This window comes from Theropithecus gelada, chromosome 1 (genome assembly GCF_003255815.1).
Source record: "Theropithecus gelada isolate Dixy chromosome 1, Tgel_1.0, whole genome shotgun sequence".
NCBI lineage: Eukaryota > Metazoa > Chordata > Mammalia > Primates > Cercopithecidae > Theropithecus > Theropithecus gelada.
Window position 1 is genome coordinate 65,154,653 of NC_037668.1, and position 19,015 is coordinate 65,173,667.

The 19,015-nt window shown below is 54.6% G+C and overlaps 2 protein-coding genes and 1 long non-coding RNA gene across 5 annotated transcripts in view; 1 reads left to right on the forward strand and 2 right to left on the reverse strand.

Annotated features, from left to right (window-relative positions):
- LOC112622114 overlaps positions 1-7,473 on the reverse strand; it is a 19,630-nt gene extending 12,157 nt beyond the window's left edge. Inside the window, exon 1 of the long non-coding RNA XR_003118946.1 lies at positions 7,164-7,473. This is a non-coding gene — a long non-coding RNA (uncharacterized LOC112622114). The remainder of the gene's footprint in view (positions 1-7,163) is intronic.
- Positions 7,474-7,543: 70 nt separating this feature from the next.
- ZC3H12A (zinc finger CCCH-type containing 12A) lies at positions 7,544-17,361 on the forward strand. Of its 3 annotated transcripts, none has more exons than XM_025381337.1 (6): positions 7,544-7,655; positions 8,443-8,929; positions 13,292-13,431; positions 14,597-14,831; positions 15,338-15,528; positions 15,725-17,361. In XM_025381337.1, the coding sequence occupies exons 5-6, from the start codon at positions 15,426-15,428 to the stop codon at positions 16,597-16,599; spliced, it is 978 nt and encodes a 325-aa protein (XP_025237122.1). In that variant the 5' UTR covers positions 7,544-7,655; positions 8,443-8,929; positions 13,292-13,431; positions 14,597-14,831; positions 15,338-15,425; the 3' UTR covers positions 16,600-17,361. The 3 variants fall into 3 exon arrangements, with proteins under 3 accessions (XP_025237122.1, XP_025237111.1, XP_025237116.1); XM_025381326.1 differs by having other exon boundaries at positions 15,422-15,528; XM_025381331.1 differs by having other exon boundaries at positions 8,446-8,929; positions 15,422-15,528.
- The window catches only part of MEAF6 (MYST/Esa1 associated factor 6), a 34,843-nt gene continuing 27,561 nt past the window's right edge, over positions 11,734-19,015 (reverse strand). Inside the window, exon 6 of the mRNA XM_025381368.1 lies at positions 11,734-11,753. Coding sequence (XP_025237153.1) covers positions 11,750-11,753 — 4 coding nt within the window. The 3' untranslated portion in view covers positions 11,734-11,749. The remainder of the gene's footprint in view (positions 11,754-19,015) is intronic.

Genomic DNA, 19,015 nt, shown 5'->3' on the forward strand with positions numbered 1-19,015 from the left:
AAAAAAAAAAAAAAAAAAAAAAATACAAAAACTAGCCAGGCGTGGTGGCAGGAGCCTGTAATCCCAGCTACTCAGGAGGCTGAGGCAGGAGAATTGCTTAAACCCGAGAGGTGGAGGTTGCAGTGAGCCGAGATCGCGCCACTGCACTCCAGCCTGGGCGACAAAGTGAGACTCCAACTCAAAAAAAAAAAAGAAAAGAAAAGAAAAAGAAATATTCTGATTTGCTTAAGGCAGTTAGGCGCCACCCCTGGAATAGGGTCCTTTCTGACCAGATTACATGGCTGAGAAATTTCCAGTACCGTTAGGAATAGGGAATCCAGCAAAGGGGGCAGGAGAGACAACCAGCACCAGCAAGTCTCCTACAGCATGTTCACTGGCCAGTTGTATCTCTAACTGCCATCAGAACAGATGACCACCATGTGAACGGCGCATTAGTGATCCCCATATCTTGTGAGGTGCTCACTATGACCACCCCATCTGTGGGTGGCCACACTGACCACATGAGCAGACGTCAGCCCAGCCACTGCAAGCTCCTGACTGGTTAGATCTGCCCTGGTTGCAAGTTCATCTATGTTCAGCTTGTAGTTCTCCACTCCCATCTGAACCTTCACAGATGGCTCAGCTGGAGACCCCAGGTGAGCCTTGAGCTCCCTTCCAGCCAACTTCCCTGTGACTGCTTTTTTCAAATGCAAGGGGAGGTCCACGAGCTGGACATGGCAAAGAGGGTACAACAGACATGTACACAGCAAAACATAACTGGAACCACTTCAGCTCAGGCATGCATTGACTCAGCAAACATTTACCAACATCCGTGCCAGGTCCTGTGCTGGGAATGCAGAGGACAGTGAGACTCAGGGCCGTCCTCAAGGAGCCACAGTCAGGTGGGGAGACAATGGTGGCACAGACCATCCCAGTTCATTATGGAAACACAGAAAGGGAGGCACTTCCCCCTCCTAGGCCAAAAGGTGGGAATGTCCACATAGCAGCCTCAGCAGCAGGGCCTCTTCAGCCCCATCCCCTCCTCTCTAGGCTTCAGGAAAGGCTATGTGGGTTCTCCAGCAGCTTTGAGTTTATCACCAGAGTGGTGTCCCCAGTGCACATTAGGGAGTGTTCAACCCCAAAACTGGGGACCCAACCCCCTTCACACGCTCAGGGCTTTGCAGAATCCTCTCTGGCCCCTTTACTGCAATAGCTCTGGGGGTAAGAGTACGGGGCAGAGACAGACTCAATCTTTTATCCACTTTCAGGCCATGCCTTTTCCTGGATCTTCAAAACCGGTGGGATTCACCTGTTAAGGCATGCACAGTGAGATCAAAGCGGAAATTTCCACTCCAAACCATTCTTCCCAACTAATACTTGGCATTCAGCCCTTCCTTTGAATTTAACATTGCCCTAATCAGGTCCCCAAGTGAGTCACCAATACTTCAGAGCACCTGTGTGGGTCTGACCCACATCTCTGTGGCAAATGGGGCCAGGGATCCCAGGACAGAGAAAGCCTGGCTAGTCCCATTCCTGGCTCTGCCCAAATTAACTTGAACGTGACCAGGGGCAAGTCCTTTTCCTCCTTCTCTTTCAGTCTCCTCATCTATGAAACAAAAGATTCAAGGCCAGGTGTGGTGGCTCATGTTTATAATCCTAGCACTTTGGGAAGTGGAGGTCAGCGGATCACTTGAGGTCAGGAGTTTGAGACCAGCCTGGCCAACATGGTGAAACCCCGTCTCTACTAAAAAAATACGAAAATAAAAAAGCCAGGTGTGGTGGCACACATCTGTAGTCCCAGCTACGTGGGGAGCTGAGGCACGAGAATTGCTCGAACCCGGGAGGCGGAGGTTGCACTGAGCTGAGATCGTGCCACTGCACTCCAGCTTGGGCGAGAGTGAGACTCCATCTCAAAAAAAAACAAAAAGAAACAAAAGATTTAGCCTAATCAATCTCTGTATCTCTATGAGACCTCCTAGCTCTAGCAGTCTGATTTGAGAGTTCAGATACAGGGAGGAGGGGTAGCAGCATGGGGGTTGGTTGAGAGAGAAGAAGAGGAGAGACAGGAGCTGGCCAGGGCTCCATAGACAAAAAGGCTGCAAGTTTAGACTTCGGATGCTATCTCCAAGTAGGATTGTCCTCAGACACAGGATGCAGACCAATAGAACTGAACAGAGATGGTTGGCCTATCACCAAAACACCAAAACACACCATCTGTAAGGCCCATAAAATTATATATACACACATACATGCACACACAAAATATATATGTTAAATATATATAATATATATGGTAAATATATATAATATATGGCAAATATATATTATATATGGTAAATATATATAATATATATGGTAGATATATATATGTCTCTCTCTCTCTTCTGAATTTTGGAATTAACTTTAGGTTTACAGAAGAGTTGTGAAGATAGTACAGAGTTCCCGAATACCCGTCCTCCAGTTTCAGTTTCCCCTAATGTTATCTTACACCACCCTGGTACATTTCTCTTGGTAACTATATATATGTAAAGTTACCAAATAAACTTCTGAATTCGGGGTTTTTGTTTTTGTTTTTTGTTTGTTTGTTTGCTTGAAACGGAATCTCGCTCTGTCGCCCAGGCTGCAGTGCAGTGGTGCAATCTCAGCTCACTTCAATCCCTGCTTCCCCAGTTCAAGTGATTCTCCTGCCTCAGCCTCCCAAGTAGTTGGGATTACAGGTGTCCACCACCACGCCCAGCTAATTTGTGTATTTTTAGTAGAGACGGGGTTTCACCATGTTGGTCAGGCTGGTCTCCTGACCTCAGGTGATCCGCCTGCCTCAGCCTAATTTCTAAATTTTGGAATTAACTTTAGGTTTACAGAAGAGTTGCGAAGATAGTACAGAGAGTTCCTGAATACCCGACCTCCAGTTTCGGTTTTCCCTAATGTTATCTTACACCACCCTGGTACATTTCTCAAAACTCAAAAATCCCACATTAGTCCGTCATTAGTAACATAACTGCAGACCTTATTTGGATTTCACTAGCCTCTCTGTTCCTGCTCTCTCTGCTCCACGACATGACCTAGAGTGACATCCTGCATCTAGGCAGCATGTCTGGTGTCCTCTGGTCCATGGCTGTTGCTGTCTTTCTGTGCTTTTGATTTTTTTCTTTTTCACAATGCTTTAATTATTTCTGTGCTTCTTACAACCTTGACAGTTTTGAGGAGTCCTAGTCAGGTATTTTGCAGAACATCCTTTAATTTGGGTTTGTCTGATCTTTTTCTCCGGGGTTATAGGGTTTTAGAAAGAACACCACAGAGGTGAAGTATCCTTCTGGTCATATGTCATGGTGTGGATGGGGCAGAGTTAGCTACATGATAGCCACTAGACTTATCACTGGTGATGTTAACCTTGAGCCCTTGGTTAAAGCGGTGTCTGTAGGTTTCTCTGTTGCATAGTTACTATTCTTCTCTTTCCCTACTCTATTATTTAGAAGCAAGTCCTGAGTCCAGTGTACAGGAAAGGGAAGGGAAAGGAATAATTAAGCTCCACCTCCTAGAGGAGAAAGAATCTGCATTTATTATTGGAAATTCTTCTGTAAGGAAGACTTACCTCTTCTCCCTCAGTTGGTTATTGTTTATAACCAACAATTTCTTTAAATCGGGGCTAGGTGTGGTGGCTCATGCCTGTAATCCCAGCACTTTGGGGGACCAAGGTGGAGGATTGTTTCAGGCCAGGAGTTCACGACCAGCTTGGGCAACATAGCGAGATCCCCATCTCCACAAAAAAATTTTTAAAATTTTCCAGGCTTGGTGGTGCACAACTGTAGTCCTAGCTACTCAGGAGGCTGAAGCAGGAGGATCGTTTAAGCCCAGGAGTTCAAGGTTATAGTGAGCTACGATCATGGCACTGCACTCAAGCCTGGGCAACAGAGCAAAACCCTGGCTCTGAAAACAAAAAAATATATATTTATATCAGTATAAATATTTATTTATACTTTGGGTTATAATTCAGTATTATCTTATTATTTATTCCCTTGCTCATTTGCTCCAGCTTTGGCCATAGGGAGCTCTTCTGGCTCCTGGATCTCTTTGACGCACTCCCATTCTTTTGCGTTTTGAGTGCTTCCTAACTCCCTGGCACCACAACACACTCCCGGCTCATCTTTTCGCTGTCCCAGCCCTAAAAAGTCAGCCATCTCTCCAAGGAAATAATGTATTTTTAAAACAAGTTCTCCAATTATCTTTTCAATAGTCCAAATACATTGCACTGCATTTGAGTGCATGATTTTTAAAAAAAAGAGTTAATTTGTTCAGTTAGCATTTAAAACACACATTGATTTTTGTAGCCCTGCTGTGACATGTCTTTTTGAAATATACCAGGAGTCTCAAACATGGGAGGGATCTGGTCCTTTCTTCACTTCCAGGAGGCCTTGCTGAATTTAAACATCACCTCAGCAGCACTCTGCTAAGGCTTGAGGGCAGCCAGCCCAGCCTTTCTACAGAGGTAGCCCAGTTCCCGGGTCCTCCCTAAGCTGAGCTGCCCAGTGAAGCAACTGAAAGTCAAGGTCATTTCTGGGACCTTTCCCTCTCCAACCTCACCTCCCAACCCCCCACCACCCTCAGGCAGTGACCAGTCCACATGCTTTGCAGACCCCATCTAGGCTGCCTGGGCACAGGCAGATAGATGGTGGGAGGCCAGGCAGGCTCCAGGAAGGAAGTTACCCCGTCCAGCTGCCAAGACAGGCGTATGAGAGGCGGAGGGGTTTGTGTGGGCTTGGCATCAGAGGATTCCTAGGGATTAGGGCCAAAGTTTGCAAAACCCAGCTGTAAATGGAGCAGGGGTTCCCCGAAGAAGCCCTGGGTTCTGTAGAAGAGAGTCAGCTTCTTGGGAAGGAACATGAGCCGGAAAACAGTGAGACTGTGGCTCTCTCTGGGAGGGCAGGGAGCAGCATGACTCATCGCCTGGTCCTGCTGGCTCCTACTGGCACAGGGCTGGGCAGCAGAGGGTCTGGGAGCAGGAGCAGAGTCTGGTCTTGTTGCAGCTCCAGAGGAGGTCCTAGGCTGGCAAAGACAACCTACCACATTGGGACATAGGCAGGGTGTTGTGGGGACACTTAGGAGGGTACAACCAGCATCAAAGGAGTCTTGGCTGGCCTCACAGAGGACGTGACATCATCCAAATGATGAATGGAACTGGCTAGCAAGCAGCTGGGTGGCAGGGAGGGAAGGATACTCTGAACCAAAGAAGAAGCAGAGCAGAGGCCCGAAAGTGTCTGCAAGGCACTGGCCTGTGCCTACCACCCAGTGAGCACTCTATAAATAGGAGGCATTATCTCTGTGATTGATTAGTAGTGTCATTATCATTATTAACCTGGACACATCACTTAATATTTTTACTATCGTAAAGGTAGTTACTATAGCAAATAAATGCTTAACATAACTGAGCTCTTCTCATCTGTAAAAGGGGCTTTTGTGAGGTTAGGGGTGCGGCCAGCACTGTACTCAGCTGGAGTGACAGCAAGCATGTGAGGTGCCCAGCAAGGGATGTGAGCTGTACATGGCAGGGGGCCTTGTGTTTCCTCTCTCCTCAGGTTGCCAAGCCCCTGGAGCTGCTATGCCTGGGGGGCACAGAGAAGGGAACACTTTGGGGTCTTCAAAGATGACCAGGCAACAAAGCAGGAACACGGCTAGGTAGGGGCAGGCAAGCCCAGAGGAACAGCCTCAGGGCCCAGCTAGAGACGCACATGCCTGCCTCCCTGAGGTCTTTGGTGGCCTCCCAAACAAGCAGGTGTGGATGGGGAGATGGACTGCCTTGGAGAGAGCTACATGAGTTCCAGCTCCACCAGCCCCCAGAACCTGAGCAAGTGACTTCACCTTTCTGAATCTCTGAACATGCATTTCCTCCGCTGTAAAATTGCATTAAGATACATACAAGAATATCCAAAGCACAGTCTTTCTAATAGAAAAAAAATCCTAGAAACAACATCCAACAACAGGTGAATGAATAAGTAACCAGTGGTATATTCATAAAACGGGACACTATTCAGTAGTAAAATAAATTACAGGTATGCAGGCAATCAAAATGGATTTTTGAAAATATAATCCTATATGAAAAAGGAAGTCACATAATTATGGAATGATTCCATTTACACAAAGTAAAAAACAGCAAAACTATACAATATCCCATTTAGGGATGCATACAAAGGTGGTAAAACTACAAGAAAAGCAAGAGAATGACTAGCACAATTAAAATTCAGGAAACTAGTTCTTCAGGATGTCAGGGGAAGGCTGTGATGGGGGCACCCAGAGGGCCTCAAGGTACTGGCACTGGTCTATTTTTTAAGTTAAGTGATGGATACATGGCTTTTTAAATTATTACTATTATCCTTTAAGCTGTACATGTACAGTTGTGTCTATGGTGTCTTTTATAATAAACAAGTATTTATTATAACACTAGCACTTATAGGACACATGCCTATGATGAAGTAGAGAGAATGTAAGAAAGGACTGGCACATGGTAAGCACTGATGGCATGCGGCTCTGTCCTCCAGCGTGTGGGCCCTGTGTTTTCTCTCGCTCTCTCACACACACACACACACACACACTGGAAGCCAGGCTCCCCTCTGCCCTCAATCACCCGTGGTTCACAAAACGGCAAATAATAGGAGCACTAGAATAGGAGCTCTCCATCCTGGTTCGAGTCTTTCCAGCTGGGGCAGTTTAGCCTTTGCAGAATTTCTCAAGGGTAACATCAGCATAATGACCTCTGTCTGTAAGCTGGCGAGTAGCTACAGTAAAGTGTAGTGCTCATGCGAGAAATCAGGTCTGACCTGGGAAACTAAAAGCATCTTCACGGAGCAAGGGTGTTCCTCCAGTGGGGGCGGTCAGTGAGTTCTGCCGTGTGGGTGACAGAATTCTCGTGTGGACACTCACGTGGTGATTGGGGTAAATGGCCCTCTTTTGCCTGGTTTTCTGCCTCGGTCATTGTGCATCTGCTGGTTGAACCTGCCTTTCGGTCCTAGTAAGGTACAGATTTCAGGAAAAGTGTACCTGTCCCTGGGGGTGGCCCACCTCTGTGTGATGGCTTCAAGCACAGTGTGTCTTGAGGGGGCCTGACTCCATCTGGAAAGGGTCTGTCTGGATGTACCTGTCTTTATAACCATGGACCTGCCTCCAAGGTGCGTGGACCAACCTCTGTGTACCTGATTCACTCGATGCGCACCTGGCCGTAGCTTCATCAGGCAGGGTGTACCTGTCAAGTTCTTAGGTCCGAGTGTTCGCGGCTTTACTTGTCCTGGTACCGCCGTCCGCACCTCGGTCAGTGCGTCCCCGGCAGGTACGTGTACCTGGTTCAGTCCGTGCTTATCTTGCGCGTTCGGGCCGCTCAGCGTCCCGCTCGGAGCTCATCGCCGCCGCGGCCTTGAGGCGGCGTCCCCAGGACCCTGACGCCCTGGTTGGCCCCGTCCGGCGCGCAGCGGCCGCGGGGGCGGGGCCGCGACGCGAGGGGCGGAGCAGGAAGGGACTCGAGGCTCCGCCCCCAGGCCGGTTCCGGACGGCCCCGCCCCTTGCCCGCTTCCGCGTCAGCGCTTCACCACCACCTGCCCGCGCGCCGCCCCATATAAAGGAGCCGCTGGCCTTGCCCCCGGGATTCGGCCCCATGGAGACGCCGCCGGCCGCGGCTGGCGCTCGGCGGGGTGAGGCGCGGCGGGGCGCGGGCCTCGGCGGGGAGGCGGCAGGGAGCGCTCCGGCGGGGTCCGAGCCGAGGGGAGGGGAGGGGAGGGGAAGGGAAGGGCGGGGTCCTGTTATCCAGCCCGCCGGGCCTCAGTACCCCTCCAACTTAGCCCAAGTTGAGAGAGCCGGAGAAGAGCACCAGGGTCCGGATCGGGGGCCGAGCGGGCTCGGGTCTCGGGCCGGGACAGCTTCGGCGTCACCAGCTCCCGGCAGCCAACCAGAGTTTCCCAGCAACTTTTCTCCCCGCGGGTCACCCCGGAAACTTGCCCTCCCCGGCTCCGGGAGTCCGGCCACTGGCCTTGCGCTGCTTGGGCCTGAGCTCTGAGTGCCGGACGGGTGGGCGAAAGCGATGGCCTCAGTGGGGAAGCCCCGGGCCTCGCAACGCACTTCCAACCCCAAGATTCCATCTGAAAACCCCGTCCCGCCTTCTGGGCCCCCTGGGTTGGCGTGAGGATTCGAGTCTTTCCAGCTGGGGCAGTTCTAGTCTTAGTTCAGACTAAGTTCCGATCTTCGAGCCACCAGCTAACAGCTGGATGACCTTGAGCAAGTTTTTAATGTCTGTGCGTCAGTTTCTCCCTTTATAGAATGGGAATGGGAATGCCTAGCTGGGAGAGCTTTTGAGAGGACAACCTGAACTAATAACATGATGTAGTGTGTAGTGCCACCCATCCCTCATCTGCTGGGTGTGGTGATGGGAGGGAGGGTGGGAGAGAGCGCTATTCCCCGTCCCTAACCCTGTTGGTTGTTCAGTAGGAGCTGTGGCGTGGTGCCTTCCAGGAGTCTGAGCTATGAGTGGCCCCTGTGGAGAGAAGCCTGTCCTGGAAGCCAGCCCCACCATGAGTCTGTGGGAATTTGAGGACAGCCATAGCCACAGCCGTCAGGGCACCCCCAGGCCAGCCCAAGAGCCGGCAGCTGAGGAGGCCTCGGCGGTGGAACTGCAGATGAAGGTGGACTTCTTCCGGAAGCTGGGCTATTCATCCTCGGAGATCCACAGCGTCCTACAGAAGCTGGGCGTCCAGGCAGACACCAACACGGTGCTGGGCGAGCTGGTGAAACACGGGACGGCCACCGAACGGGAACGCCAGGCCTCACCGGACCCCTGCCCTCAGCTCCCTCTAGTCCCGCGGGGTGGGGGCACCCCTAAGGCTCCCAACCTGGAACCTCCACTCCCAGAGGAGGACAAGGAGGGCAGTGACCTAAGACCAGTGGTCATCGACGGGAGCAACGTAGCCATGAGGTAAGTGTCGCTTCTGTGGCCGAGACACATGAGGTTCGCATCTCTCCTGTGGCCAGGACACATGGAAGGATGACTGTCTGCAGCTCTGGTGGGCTGGAAGGAGTGACTGTCTTCTTAGGGACTGGTCTAGAGGGAGGGAAAGCCTTTTATGAGGCTTGCCTAGGGTCGTGCTACTGGTGACAGAGGCAGGGTTCCAGCCCAGGTCCCTCTGTCCACAGAGCTCGCCTTATGCTGTGGGTGCCTCCCTGAGGCCAGCACTGTCTCGGCTCCTCTTCTGTAATGTGAGGCAGGGCTGTAAAGGGGACCAACCCTTGGGCAGCAGCTCACTCACCCTCTGAACCTGATCTCCTCAGGTGGGTGTTGTGAGGAGGGGTTAGGCGGATCCTGGAGAGGAGCAAGCGTTCGGGAACCAAAGTAGTGGTAGTAGGCAGTGGTAGTAAGCAGTTGTTGTTATTTCAGGGGCTGGGCTTCTGAGGCCTTCTTGTCTCAGACCTAGGCTCCCACGAAAACAGGTCCAGCGACTATGTCCAAGAGTGACCTCAAGGCTAGGTCCAGTTTTACATGGGTTGTGGGCCAGTGGCCTAATACTCTGGCCTCAGGTGAGCTGCGACTTGGATCCCCACTGATTCAGCTGAAGCAGCCTGGGCTGGACTGGTCTCTGGAGGTTCCCCAGGGCCAAAGCCAGGACTCAGCCCCCAGTGACTCCCACCCCCATCCCCAAGCACAGGAATGGGGTGGGAAGGTAGGGGCAGAGGGGGAAGCCAGGGCTGCTGCTGACCTTGGGGAACCCAGACTTCTCCTGTCAATCCAGGCCCCACCCTCCGGCCCAACTTTTTCCCAGTTCCTTCCAAGGCAGGCTGATGAGTCAGTGTTAGGTGGATGGCTCACAGGGAAAAGTTCCTGTTGGCATGGATGGGGAGACCCCAGACACGGGGTTGGGAAGGGCTGCTTTTCTGGCTGCCCCGAGGGAGCTCCTAGGTGGGCTACCCAAGGCTGGCATGACATCGGCCTCTGCCCTCTCTGATTTGTGGCCCCCGTGGGACAAGTTCACTGTCCAGCTGGCCCTGGCCCGGCTCAGCAGGCATGCAGCTGAGGCCTCTTCCCTCCTTCTGTCACCTTCAGGCCAGTCTTCCTCTCTCTGACTTGGGCTGAGCCTGGGTGGGAGGCTGAGAAAATCCAGTTTCTATGCCAAGAGGCAGCAGGTTACAGCCTGTGCTTCGAGACTGGGGGGGGGGGTCCCTCTCAGTGTCCAGCCTCATGTGGCTGGGCTAGGAGCTAGGTTGGATCTGTGTGACTCCTTCCTCTGGAGGCGTGGACCAGGAGCGGCTGAGCCCTGGGAGCAGCCGAGCCCTGGGAGCAGCCGAGTGCGGTGTGTGTTTGTATCCAGAAGGAGGAGGGACATGGGAGGAGGGGCTGTGATGTTGGGGGGTGCTCAGAGGAGCCTGCTCCTGAGAAGCAGAGCTACGCACCCACCTCGGGGGTTTCTGAGCTGGGGTAGTGGCAGGAGGGGAATTCCAGCCTCAAACTTCCTGTCTCAGCTGCTACTCGGTTCCTGCCCCGGCCACCCTCCTCCCCAGGGGCAGGCGGGCTAGCCCCCATCCATCATATGCAAATTATGGGGAAATTCACCTCTGTTTCCTTCTAAGGGAATTTTTCTCCACTCACCAGGCCCAGCCCAGGCATATCTTTTCACCTGGGGAGGCTGGCCCAGCCCTGCCCTCTGTCCTGGGGCAGGAGCAGTCTAGCTGGAGTCTTCTACACACACTTCCTATCAGTGTCTGCTTCGCCAGGCTGGGGGACCCTGACCTTACGGGCAAAGAGGACTGGGGTGGGGGCAGGGATGTCTGGTTTTCCTGTGCCAGCAGCGCTTCCTCCAGTGCAGTGAAACAGACTAAAGCTAGCTGTAGAGGGGCACTCCAGGCCTCATGTCCTCTACCAAGAGGGCTCTGATAGCACCCACTGATCACAGTTTTTCCATCTGCTGAGGGAATATTCAGGTGCTAGGGCTGCTGAGGACCGACTTGTCCCCAGCCAAGATTTTCAATGCCCAGAGGCAGTGCACTGCCCTGGGAGCCCTGGCATCCCATTAGTTCCCAAGGCTCCAAGATACCAGCCTAGGATCACGTGCCCGGAGGGAGGCGGGTGGGTGGATACATGCGCACACTGCATACCTGAGAGAAGGAGCTGGGCCTGGGGTGACCCAGCTGCCATGGTTTTGAGAGGCAGGGCAGAAGGCCCAGGGAAGGGGGTGATGTGATGGGGGAAGCACTGGGCATTGTGAAGACACAGACCAGGGACCTGACCCATTGTGGCAGGTCAGGGAAGGCTTCTCAGAGGCAGTGACATCTCACAAGCATTTTGAAGGAAGAGCAGGAGTTTGCCCCCGGCATTGTTTCTCCCGTTCGCCGCCTGTCTCTTAGAACACACTTTGTTTAAACTTAATTTTGGGAGCTTTGTTCTCCCAAATAAATTCTGGGTCTTCTGTTAGAGACAGGAAGGCAACCAAGTGGCCCAGACCTGGGTTCCAGTTCTGAATGTCTCTTACCACTAGCCAGGTGACCTTGGATGAGTCCCAGAGCCTTCCTTTCCTTCACAGTAGCAAGCCCTGTAAGAATGAAGCCATATATCTGGCTGCCAGTGGGAGCTCGGTGCCTGCGAATCCCTGCTCATTCCCTGTGATCAGGGTCTGTCTGCCTTTATACCTACCTGAGCATTAATGTACAGGGTGGTGATAGGCACAGGTCCTGGGCCTGCATCGCTGTTCCACCGTTACTGCTATGTGACCCTGGTGACTAAGCTGCCTTCTCTGGACCACAGTTTTCATCTGAAAAACAGGGAAGGGGATGATGGTGGTATAGTGCCCTCCTCACAAGCTTGCTGATGATTCAGTGTTAGGCACTTAGAACAGGGCCTGGTTCACAGCTCTCAGCAAATGGGAACTTTTCTTATAAGCAGGCTGGCAGATGGGGCGGGGGACCAGGGGAGGATGAGTGCTGCCCTGGGCTGGACTTTGTCTCCCCTACAATTTAGAGACCTTCAGACCCTGGTGCCCCAGCCTTGCCCCCAAACAGCCTCCATGGCCCCCAGCTGCCCTACCTTCTCTTAAGGCTCCAGCTATCACCCCTTACCTCCCCCACTCCCATTAAAGACACCCACAGGATGTGGTCGGCCCTGGACTTGCCTCTTTTGCGTAACATTTATTCTGTTTTATTTGCCAAATATGAGAGTCTAAGCTGTTCACTGAGGGGGCAGTGAGAGGTGGGGCTGCTGGTCCTAGGAGCTCTTCCATGACACTTAGTGTTACCTGGGAGCCCCAAGCCCCAGTCCTCCATCCCCCAGGAAATCCAGTTGGAACCCCTACTTTGCAGGGCCATCTTTGGCCTGAAGCCACCAGGAAAGCTGACTGACCCGTCTTAAGGACACTGCAGACTGCTGGGCCCGTTTTCAGATAGAGGAATGGAGAGCTGCAGCAGCCCAGGAACCCCGCCAGGTGCCCTTCTGGGTGCAGCCACCTGTGGGTGGGGTACGGCCTGGTCTGAGACCAAGGCAGGGCCCGTGCCTCACTCAGCTGTCCTTACTAAGAGTCCCCCGGTGTCTTCCTGATGGTCTTTCAGCCTTGGGGTGAACAGGCGTTTGGGGGGATTGCCATCTTGGGAGGAAAAGCCGTATCCTTTCACTTTCAGACTGAAAGGGGAGCCTGCTCCACTCTGGCACTTTCTGTCCCACACTGAAGGCTGGAGTCGCCAGCCCCTTCCCCTTTGCCCTTCTCAGGCCCCAGTCCCTGAGGTGTGTGTGAGGACTGAACTTTAATCCGGAACAATCTGGTTTCTCCTCAGTCAGCCCAGCTGGTGCTTCCCCCGCCCCCACCCATGCTGCAAGAGGCGAGGGAGGGGTGGTGACTCAGTGTGCATGTGTACGTCTGTCCCTGTGGTCCCGGCAGCTCGCCGGGTGGGGCAGGAACCAGAAGTCTCCCGGCACCTTTCCCCCACCCCCAGGTGTGTTGCAAGTGGCCTGGCCCTCCCCCACCGTGGGGAGCAGTGCTGCCAGCTTCCTGGGCGCTTCCTCACTTTCAGGAGATGGAGCCTCAGGGAAAGTCCCAGCGGGGCCTGGCCATCCTGGAGTTGTGGGAACTGGCACTGGGAATGGAGGCCTTGGCCTTGGGCCCCACCTGCAGAGGGCCAGGGCCTGAGCCCTGGGGAAAGAGGAAGGGGCTGGTGATTCCAAAGGGGAAGGGGCTGCTCACCACCACCACCAAAGCCAGGGCAGGGGTGGGGTGTGACAGCCCCCCTCCTCCTGCTCAGGCCTAGGGGGTGGCAGGCTGGCCATCAGTGTGGGCTAACCCTGTCCTCCTCTCCCTCCCAGCCATGGGAACAAGGAGGTCTTCTCCTGCCGGGGCATCCTGCTGGCGGTGAACTGGTTTCTGGAGCGGGGCCACACAGACATCACAGTGTTTGTGCCATCCTGGAGGAAGGAGCAGCCTCGGCCCGATGTGCCCATCACAGGTGAGTGCTGCCTCTGGAGGTGGGATGGTCTTACTGCCCCAGCAGCCCTGGTTCTCCCCAGGAGAGACCCTCTGGGAGTGGCCTAACTTCTAGAACTCAAGCAGGGACCAGCATTTCTTTTCTCAGTTTTTTCTGTCCTTAGCAACCTGCTCTGAACAGTGGTCATTGGAGGTCACCTTGTCTAGTCTTCTGCCTCAGATGTGGGGCCCCTCCCTCATCCTACTGGTGGGCGGGTCGCTCTTTCAACCTCCCCAGTGGTAGAGGGGCAGTGCCACATAGTGGTTAAGCCTGTGGGCTCCGAGTCAAGACAACCAGAGTTGGAATCCTGGCTCTGTCCCCTCCTGGCGCCCTGGCCTGGGCAGGGATCTCTGTTAGCCCCACTCCACGTGCTCCTCATCTGAAACATGGGGTCAGTGTCGGCGGGGGGTGTTGACAGCAGCTCCTTCCTCATGAGATTGTATAAGTTAACACATGGTTAAGTGCTGAGAAGAGTACCTGGCACGTGGTAGACGTTCAGTGTATGTTAGCTGTTACCACTGTTCTTGCAAGAGCCCCCAGCTTTTGGAGGTAAAAACTGAATCCGTTTCTCTAGAAGTCTTGAGATCTGGGGGCAGGCTGTCTGGGACTGCAGGCTCCAGGAAGAGGGGCCCTTTCCACTTGCTCACATCTGTGTCCCTGTGGTCCCAGCAGCTCCCCAGGTGGGGCCTGGTGAGTGGCCTGACCTTTCCCCACCATGGGATTTAGCAACCTTGTCCTGGCAATGCAAGGGACAGAGCCAAAATACTTCTCCCACCCCAGAGCAAGCTGGGGCTCATTCACGGACCCCTCAGAACAGGCTGGATGAAAGCCAAAGCCAAGACCACATCTGGCTTGAACAGGCCTGATGTCCAGAGAGAGAAAAGGAGCAAGGCCAGCTCTGTGCTTGGAGCCTTTGCCATGCAGGCCCTGCCACCTGTGCTCAGATGTTCTTGGTCTTCAGGCAGCAAACTATGCCGGGCCAAGGGAGGGGCTGGGGTGTGGAAGAGGCCTCGGCAGAGCTAGTTCTTGCCCCTGTGACCTTGGCGTTAACAGCTCCTGTGTATGGCCACCAGCAGGTTAGGGAGCCCTGTAGGCCTGGCTCTGGGTCCCACTGGGCCCTGACCTGTGTGTGCCTGTCACCTCCCAGACCAGCACATCCTGTGGGAACTGGAGAAGAAGAAGATCCTGGTGTTCACACCATCGCGGCGCGTGGGTGGCAAGCGGGTGGTGTGCTATGACGACAGATTCATCGTGAAGCTGGCCTATGAATCTGATGGGATCGTGGTTTCCAACGACACGTACCGTGACCTCCAGGGCGAGCGGCAGGAGTGGAAGCGCTTCATCGAGGAGCGGCTGCTCATGTACTCCTTCGTCAGTGACAAGTATGTTCCTCCCAGAGACCCTGATGGACTTGGGGTCCACAGGGGAAGCCAGAGATGCCCCTGGCAGGGGTGGAGCTGGGGGCTGGGCTCTGCGAGGCCCTGCAGCCATGGGAGGTTGTGGTCTTCGCTCCAGGCAGCTTTTAGAGTGAGACGGACAGCTCACCACATAGGCAAAATCAGACCAGGACCAGGCAGGCTGTAGGGTGGAGAGAGTGGCTAATTTGGGAGGTAGAGCCGTAGCACTTATGAGGGGATGTGGTTGGGGTTCCAGGTGGCCTCTCTACGAACCAACATGGCATCTCTCGAGCAGAGGCCATGGGCCAGTGGGTACGGGCTACCATCCCCCCGACGACCTCAGAGAGTGTTCCCCTAAAGGTGCCCATGGGCTGTGGCCCTCTAGACCGGGGATCCCTTTCTCCTCCCTTGGTATGATCCCACCCAGAGAACAGTTTTAGGGGGTCCTGGACAGGCCCCTATTTTAGGTGTCGCTCTCCTGTTCTTCCCAGCAAGGCTTGCCATCGGCCCCTTCTCAGCAATTAGAAGTCCCTGCATGGCTTCCACCTCCAGAGAGTTCTTTGCACCCTCTGCAGGTTTATGCCTCCCGATGACCCACTGGGCCGGCACGGGCCCAGCCTGGACAACTTCCTGCGTAAGAAGCCACTCACTTTGGAGCACAGGAAGCAGCCGTGTCCCTATGGTACGGAACCCAGCCTGCCCTCCCCGGCCTTCCTCACTCCTGCCCTTCCTCTCACCTGTCTGCCTATGCCCTGTTTTCCTCTTGGGGACCTCTACCATTGGACCACCCAACCCCATTTCCTGTGCCACCCCTTCCCTGCTCTCACCCCTGGTTCTGAAGTGCCTCTGCTTAGAGTCCCTCTTGATTCCTCTTCCAGGGAGGAAATGCACCTACGGGATCAAGTGCCGATTTTTCCACCCAGAGCGGCCAAGCTGCCCCCAGCGCTCTGTGGCAGATGAGCTCCGCGCCAATGCTCTCCTCTCACCCCCCAGGGCCCCAAGCAAGGACAAAAGTGGCCGGCGGCCTTCACCTTCATCCCAGTCCAGTTCTCTGCTAACAGAGAGTGAGCAGTGCAGCCTGGATGGGAAGAAGCTGGGGGCCCAGGGATCCCCAGGGCCCCGCCAGGAGGGTCTAACACAGACCTATGCGCCATCAGGCAGGAGCCTCCCACCTAGCGGGGGCAGTGGCAGCAGCTTCGGGCCCACGGACTGGCTCCCGCAGACTCTGGACTCACTCCCATACGTCTCCCAGGATTGCCTGGACTCGGGCATTGGCTCCCTGGAAAGCCAGATGTCGGAACTGTGGGGGGTTCGAGGAGGAGGCCCTGGTGAGCCGGGCCCACGCCGAGCCCCTTACACGGGCTACGGTCCCTATGGATCTGAGCTCCCAGCCACTGCGGCCTTCTCTGCCTTTGGCCGGGCCATGGGTGCTGGCCACTTCAGTGTCCCTGCCGACTACCCACCTCCGCCCCCTGCCTTTCCACCTCGAGAGTACTGGTCTGAACCGTACCCACTGCCCCCACCCACACCAGTCCTTCAAGAGCCCCCAGTGCAGAGCCCAGGGGCTGGCAGGAGCCCATGGGGCAGGGCAGGCAGCCTGGCCAAGGAGCAGGCCAGCGTGTATACCAAGCTGTGTGGTGTGTTTCCCCCGCACCTGGTGGAGGCCGTGATGGGGCGCTTCCCGCAGCTCCTGGACCCCCAGCAGCTGGCTGCCGAGATCCTCTCTTACAAGTCCCAGCACCCCAGTGAGTAAGCTGCCCGTGGCTGGAAAGGGCAGCACCCCCAGCCTCCACGGGCTGTCAGGCTGGGCCTTGGGCCATCGAGCAGCCCATTCCCAGCCCTGAGGCCCACCCCAGAGACTGGACAGAGGGAGGATTCAAGTTGGGAAGGAAACCCACAAACCAAAGATACTGTAGGATTGGTTCTGGCCCATGCAGCACCTCTAGCTGTCTGCCTGAGTGGGTCAGAAACGATCACCCTGTTGATACACATTGTATCTCTGTAGTTTAAGGAGACGCTGCCGGTAACGGCGTCAGTCCATGGCTGAGGCCCAAACCGTCTTTTCTCTCGGAGGGTGGGGAGAGAGGTGGGGGCAGCAGAGGCCTGGGCTGGGTGCCCTGTGCACGCCACCCCACTTCCGCCCTACCCCTGGGACGTTGGCCTTGGCTGGCTAGTTGGGCACTGTGTGCCCGCCCTCCAAGGGCCTCCTCTATGCCTATGAGGCCTCATCCGTGCTCTCGCTGGGCATGTGGCTTCATGTCAGTAAGCAAGATGCTTCTTAATAACCTACCTTCTGCCCCACTCTGTTCCTTATCCCACTGCCCCTGTAGGGGTCAAGGGCCCTCTGTCTACACTCTCTCCTCCTCCTCCATCCTCTATGCAGAGTCATCTCGCCCTTCCCCACAGGTGGGGGAACATGTGTATGTGTACACATGTAAATTTTAAATATTTTAAGCAGAAAGTCCTTACCTCCTGTAATACATCAATAAAGTACAATCAATGCGAGCCCTTTCAAGAGGTGATTGTCTTTGTTACGCTCAGGGCGTTGGGCTGGCCTCTGGGTGAGGAAAGGCCAGCAGGTGTGCACCCTGACCTCCTTCACCCCAGGAGGAAGCCCTTCCACACCAGCTCCCTGACCCTTCTCTGGAAGGAAGATTTCTAACATTCACCAGGAATGCTTAGCCCCTTGGGGATGGGGCATCTTTCCCGAGGCCTTGGTCTGGGCCTTGTTAGGAGGGGCCCATGGACACACGAGTGGGCAGGCGGTTGCAGGGGGCAGTTAGGCTGCAAAAGTGTAAAAGGGCTTGGAGTCTAGTTTTATCTGCAAAAAGAAATCTTATTTACAATATACTTGGGCTTCTATTTGTTTTGTGGGACAGGAAGCTAAAATACCAGACTGTCCAGTTCATTATCAGCCACTTGGCAATGCTGAGTGACTTGCCCAAGGCCCCAAAGAGCAAGGACAGACTGGGGCCTTGAGTCCTGGTTCTGGTCCCCAAACCAGGGGGGACAGGAAGGGTGGGTCTGGACACTAGTCTGCAGCAACCCAGGGCCCCGCAGGGATGGGGGAGGTAAAGGTACCCTCAGCCCCACCCCTCAACTCTCCTAGGTTTCAACATCCACAAAGGAATCCTTCCAGGCCAGGCATGTTGGCTCACGCCTGTAATCCTAACACTTGGAAGCCAAGGTGGGTGGATTGCTTGAGCTCAGGAGTTCGAGACCATCCTGGCCAACACAGGGAAAGTCTATCTCTACAAAAAATACAAAATTGGCTGGGCGTGGTGGCATACACCTGTAGTCCCAGATTCTTGGGCTATGTAGGAGGATCACTTGAACCTCAGGAGGTAGAGACTGCAGTGAGCCATGATTGCACCACTATGCTCCAGCCTGGGTAACAAAGTGAGACCCTGTCTCAAAAACAAAAACAAAAACAAACAAAAAAAAAAGGAATCCCTCCAGCATAGCAGCTGAAAGGACCACCCTACCTACCTGGTCAGCAGCAGATGCCCAGCAACCCCACCTGCCAAGCCCCCTCTGTCTCTGCACACCACAGTGGAGCTTTAGGCTGCCTGGAAGAAACGGAGTGTTCTCACCCCTCTTCCCATCCCAGCTGCCAGCTGGCCAGTCTTGGGAGTTCATACTTGCTTACTTCCTTCTTGATCAGAGCTGAACTCTGGGCCATTTGCTGCTTCTGCTGTGTGTGGGGAGGGACGGGCAGTGGGTAGCAGGTCCTGGCTGGCTGTGCCGTGCCTGGAGGTCGAGTCTGGCCCTGCTGGTTCACTGACAGGCACCAGTAAGGGTGGCAGAGCCCACGTGGCATGTGCCTGCGGGGCTGGGATCTGGGGACGACTGGTCAGTTCCATGCCCTGCTGGTCTGAGCTTGCATCCTGTGCTTTCCAGGCAGGCTTAGATGCAGGCCTCTTAGTCTGCCAGGCAGAGTGACTCCGAGGCTACCAGGCCCAGTGCCCCAGCTGTTTCTGTTTCTTTCCCACGACTTCGGCTCTAACTCCAAAGTTCTCCCCATCACCTCCTGCTCCACTGCCCATTCAAGCAGCTTAGGTAGGTGGTATTTGCTCACAGGGCCTCAGTCTCCCCACCTGTAAAAGGGATACGATGGTCCTTGCCTCTTTCTAGATTTGAGAGGAGAATAACTCAGTTCCTGTGAAAGG

Coding starts and splice junctions, on each gene's coding strand:
- ZC3H12A (XM_025381326.1), top strand. CDS start 8,481: ATGAGTGGCCCCTGTGGAGAGAAGCCTGTCCTGGAAGCCAGCCCCACC. Junction 8,930..13,291: donor GGGAGCAACGTAGCCATGAG/GTAAGTGTCGCT, acceptor TCTCCCTCCCAG/CCATGGGAACAAGGAGGTCT. Junction 14,832..15,421: donor TACTCCTTCGTCAGTGACAA/GTATGTTCCTCC, acceptor CACCCTCTGCAG/GTTTATGCCTCCCGATGACC.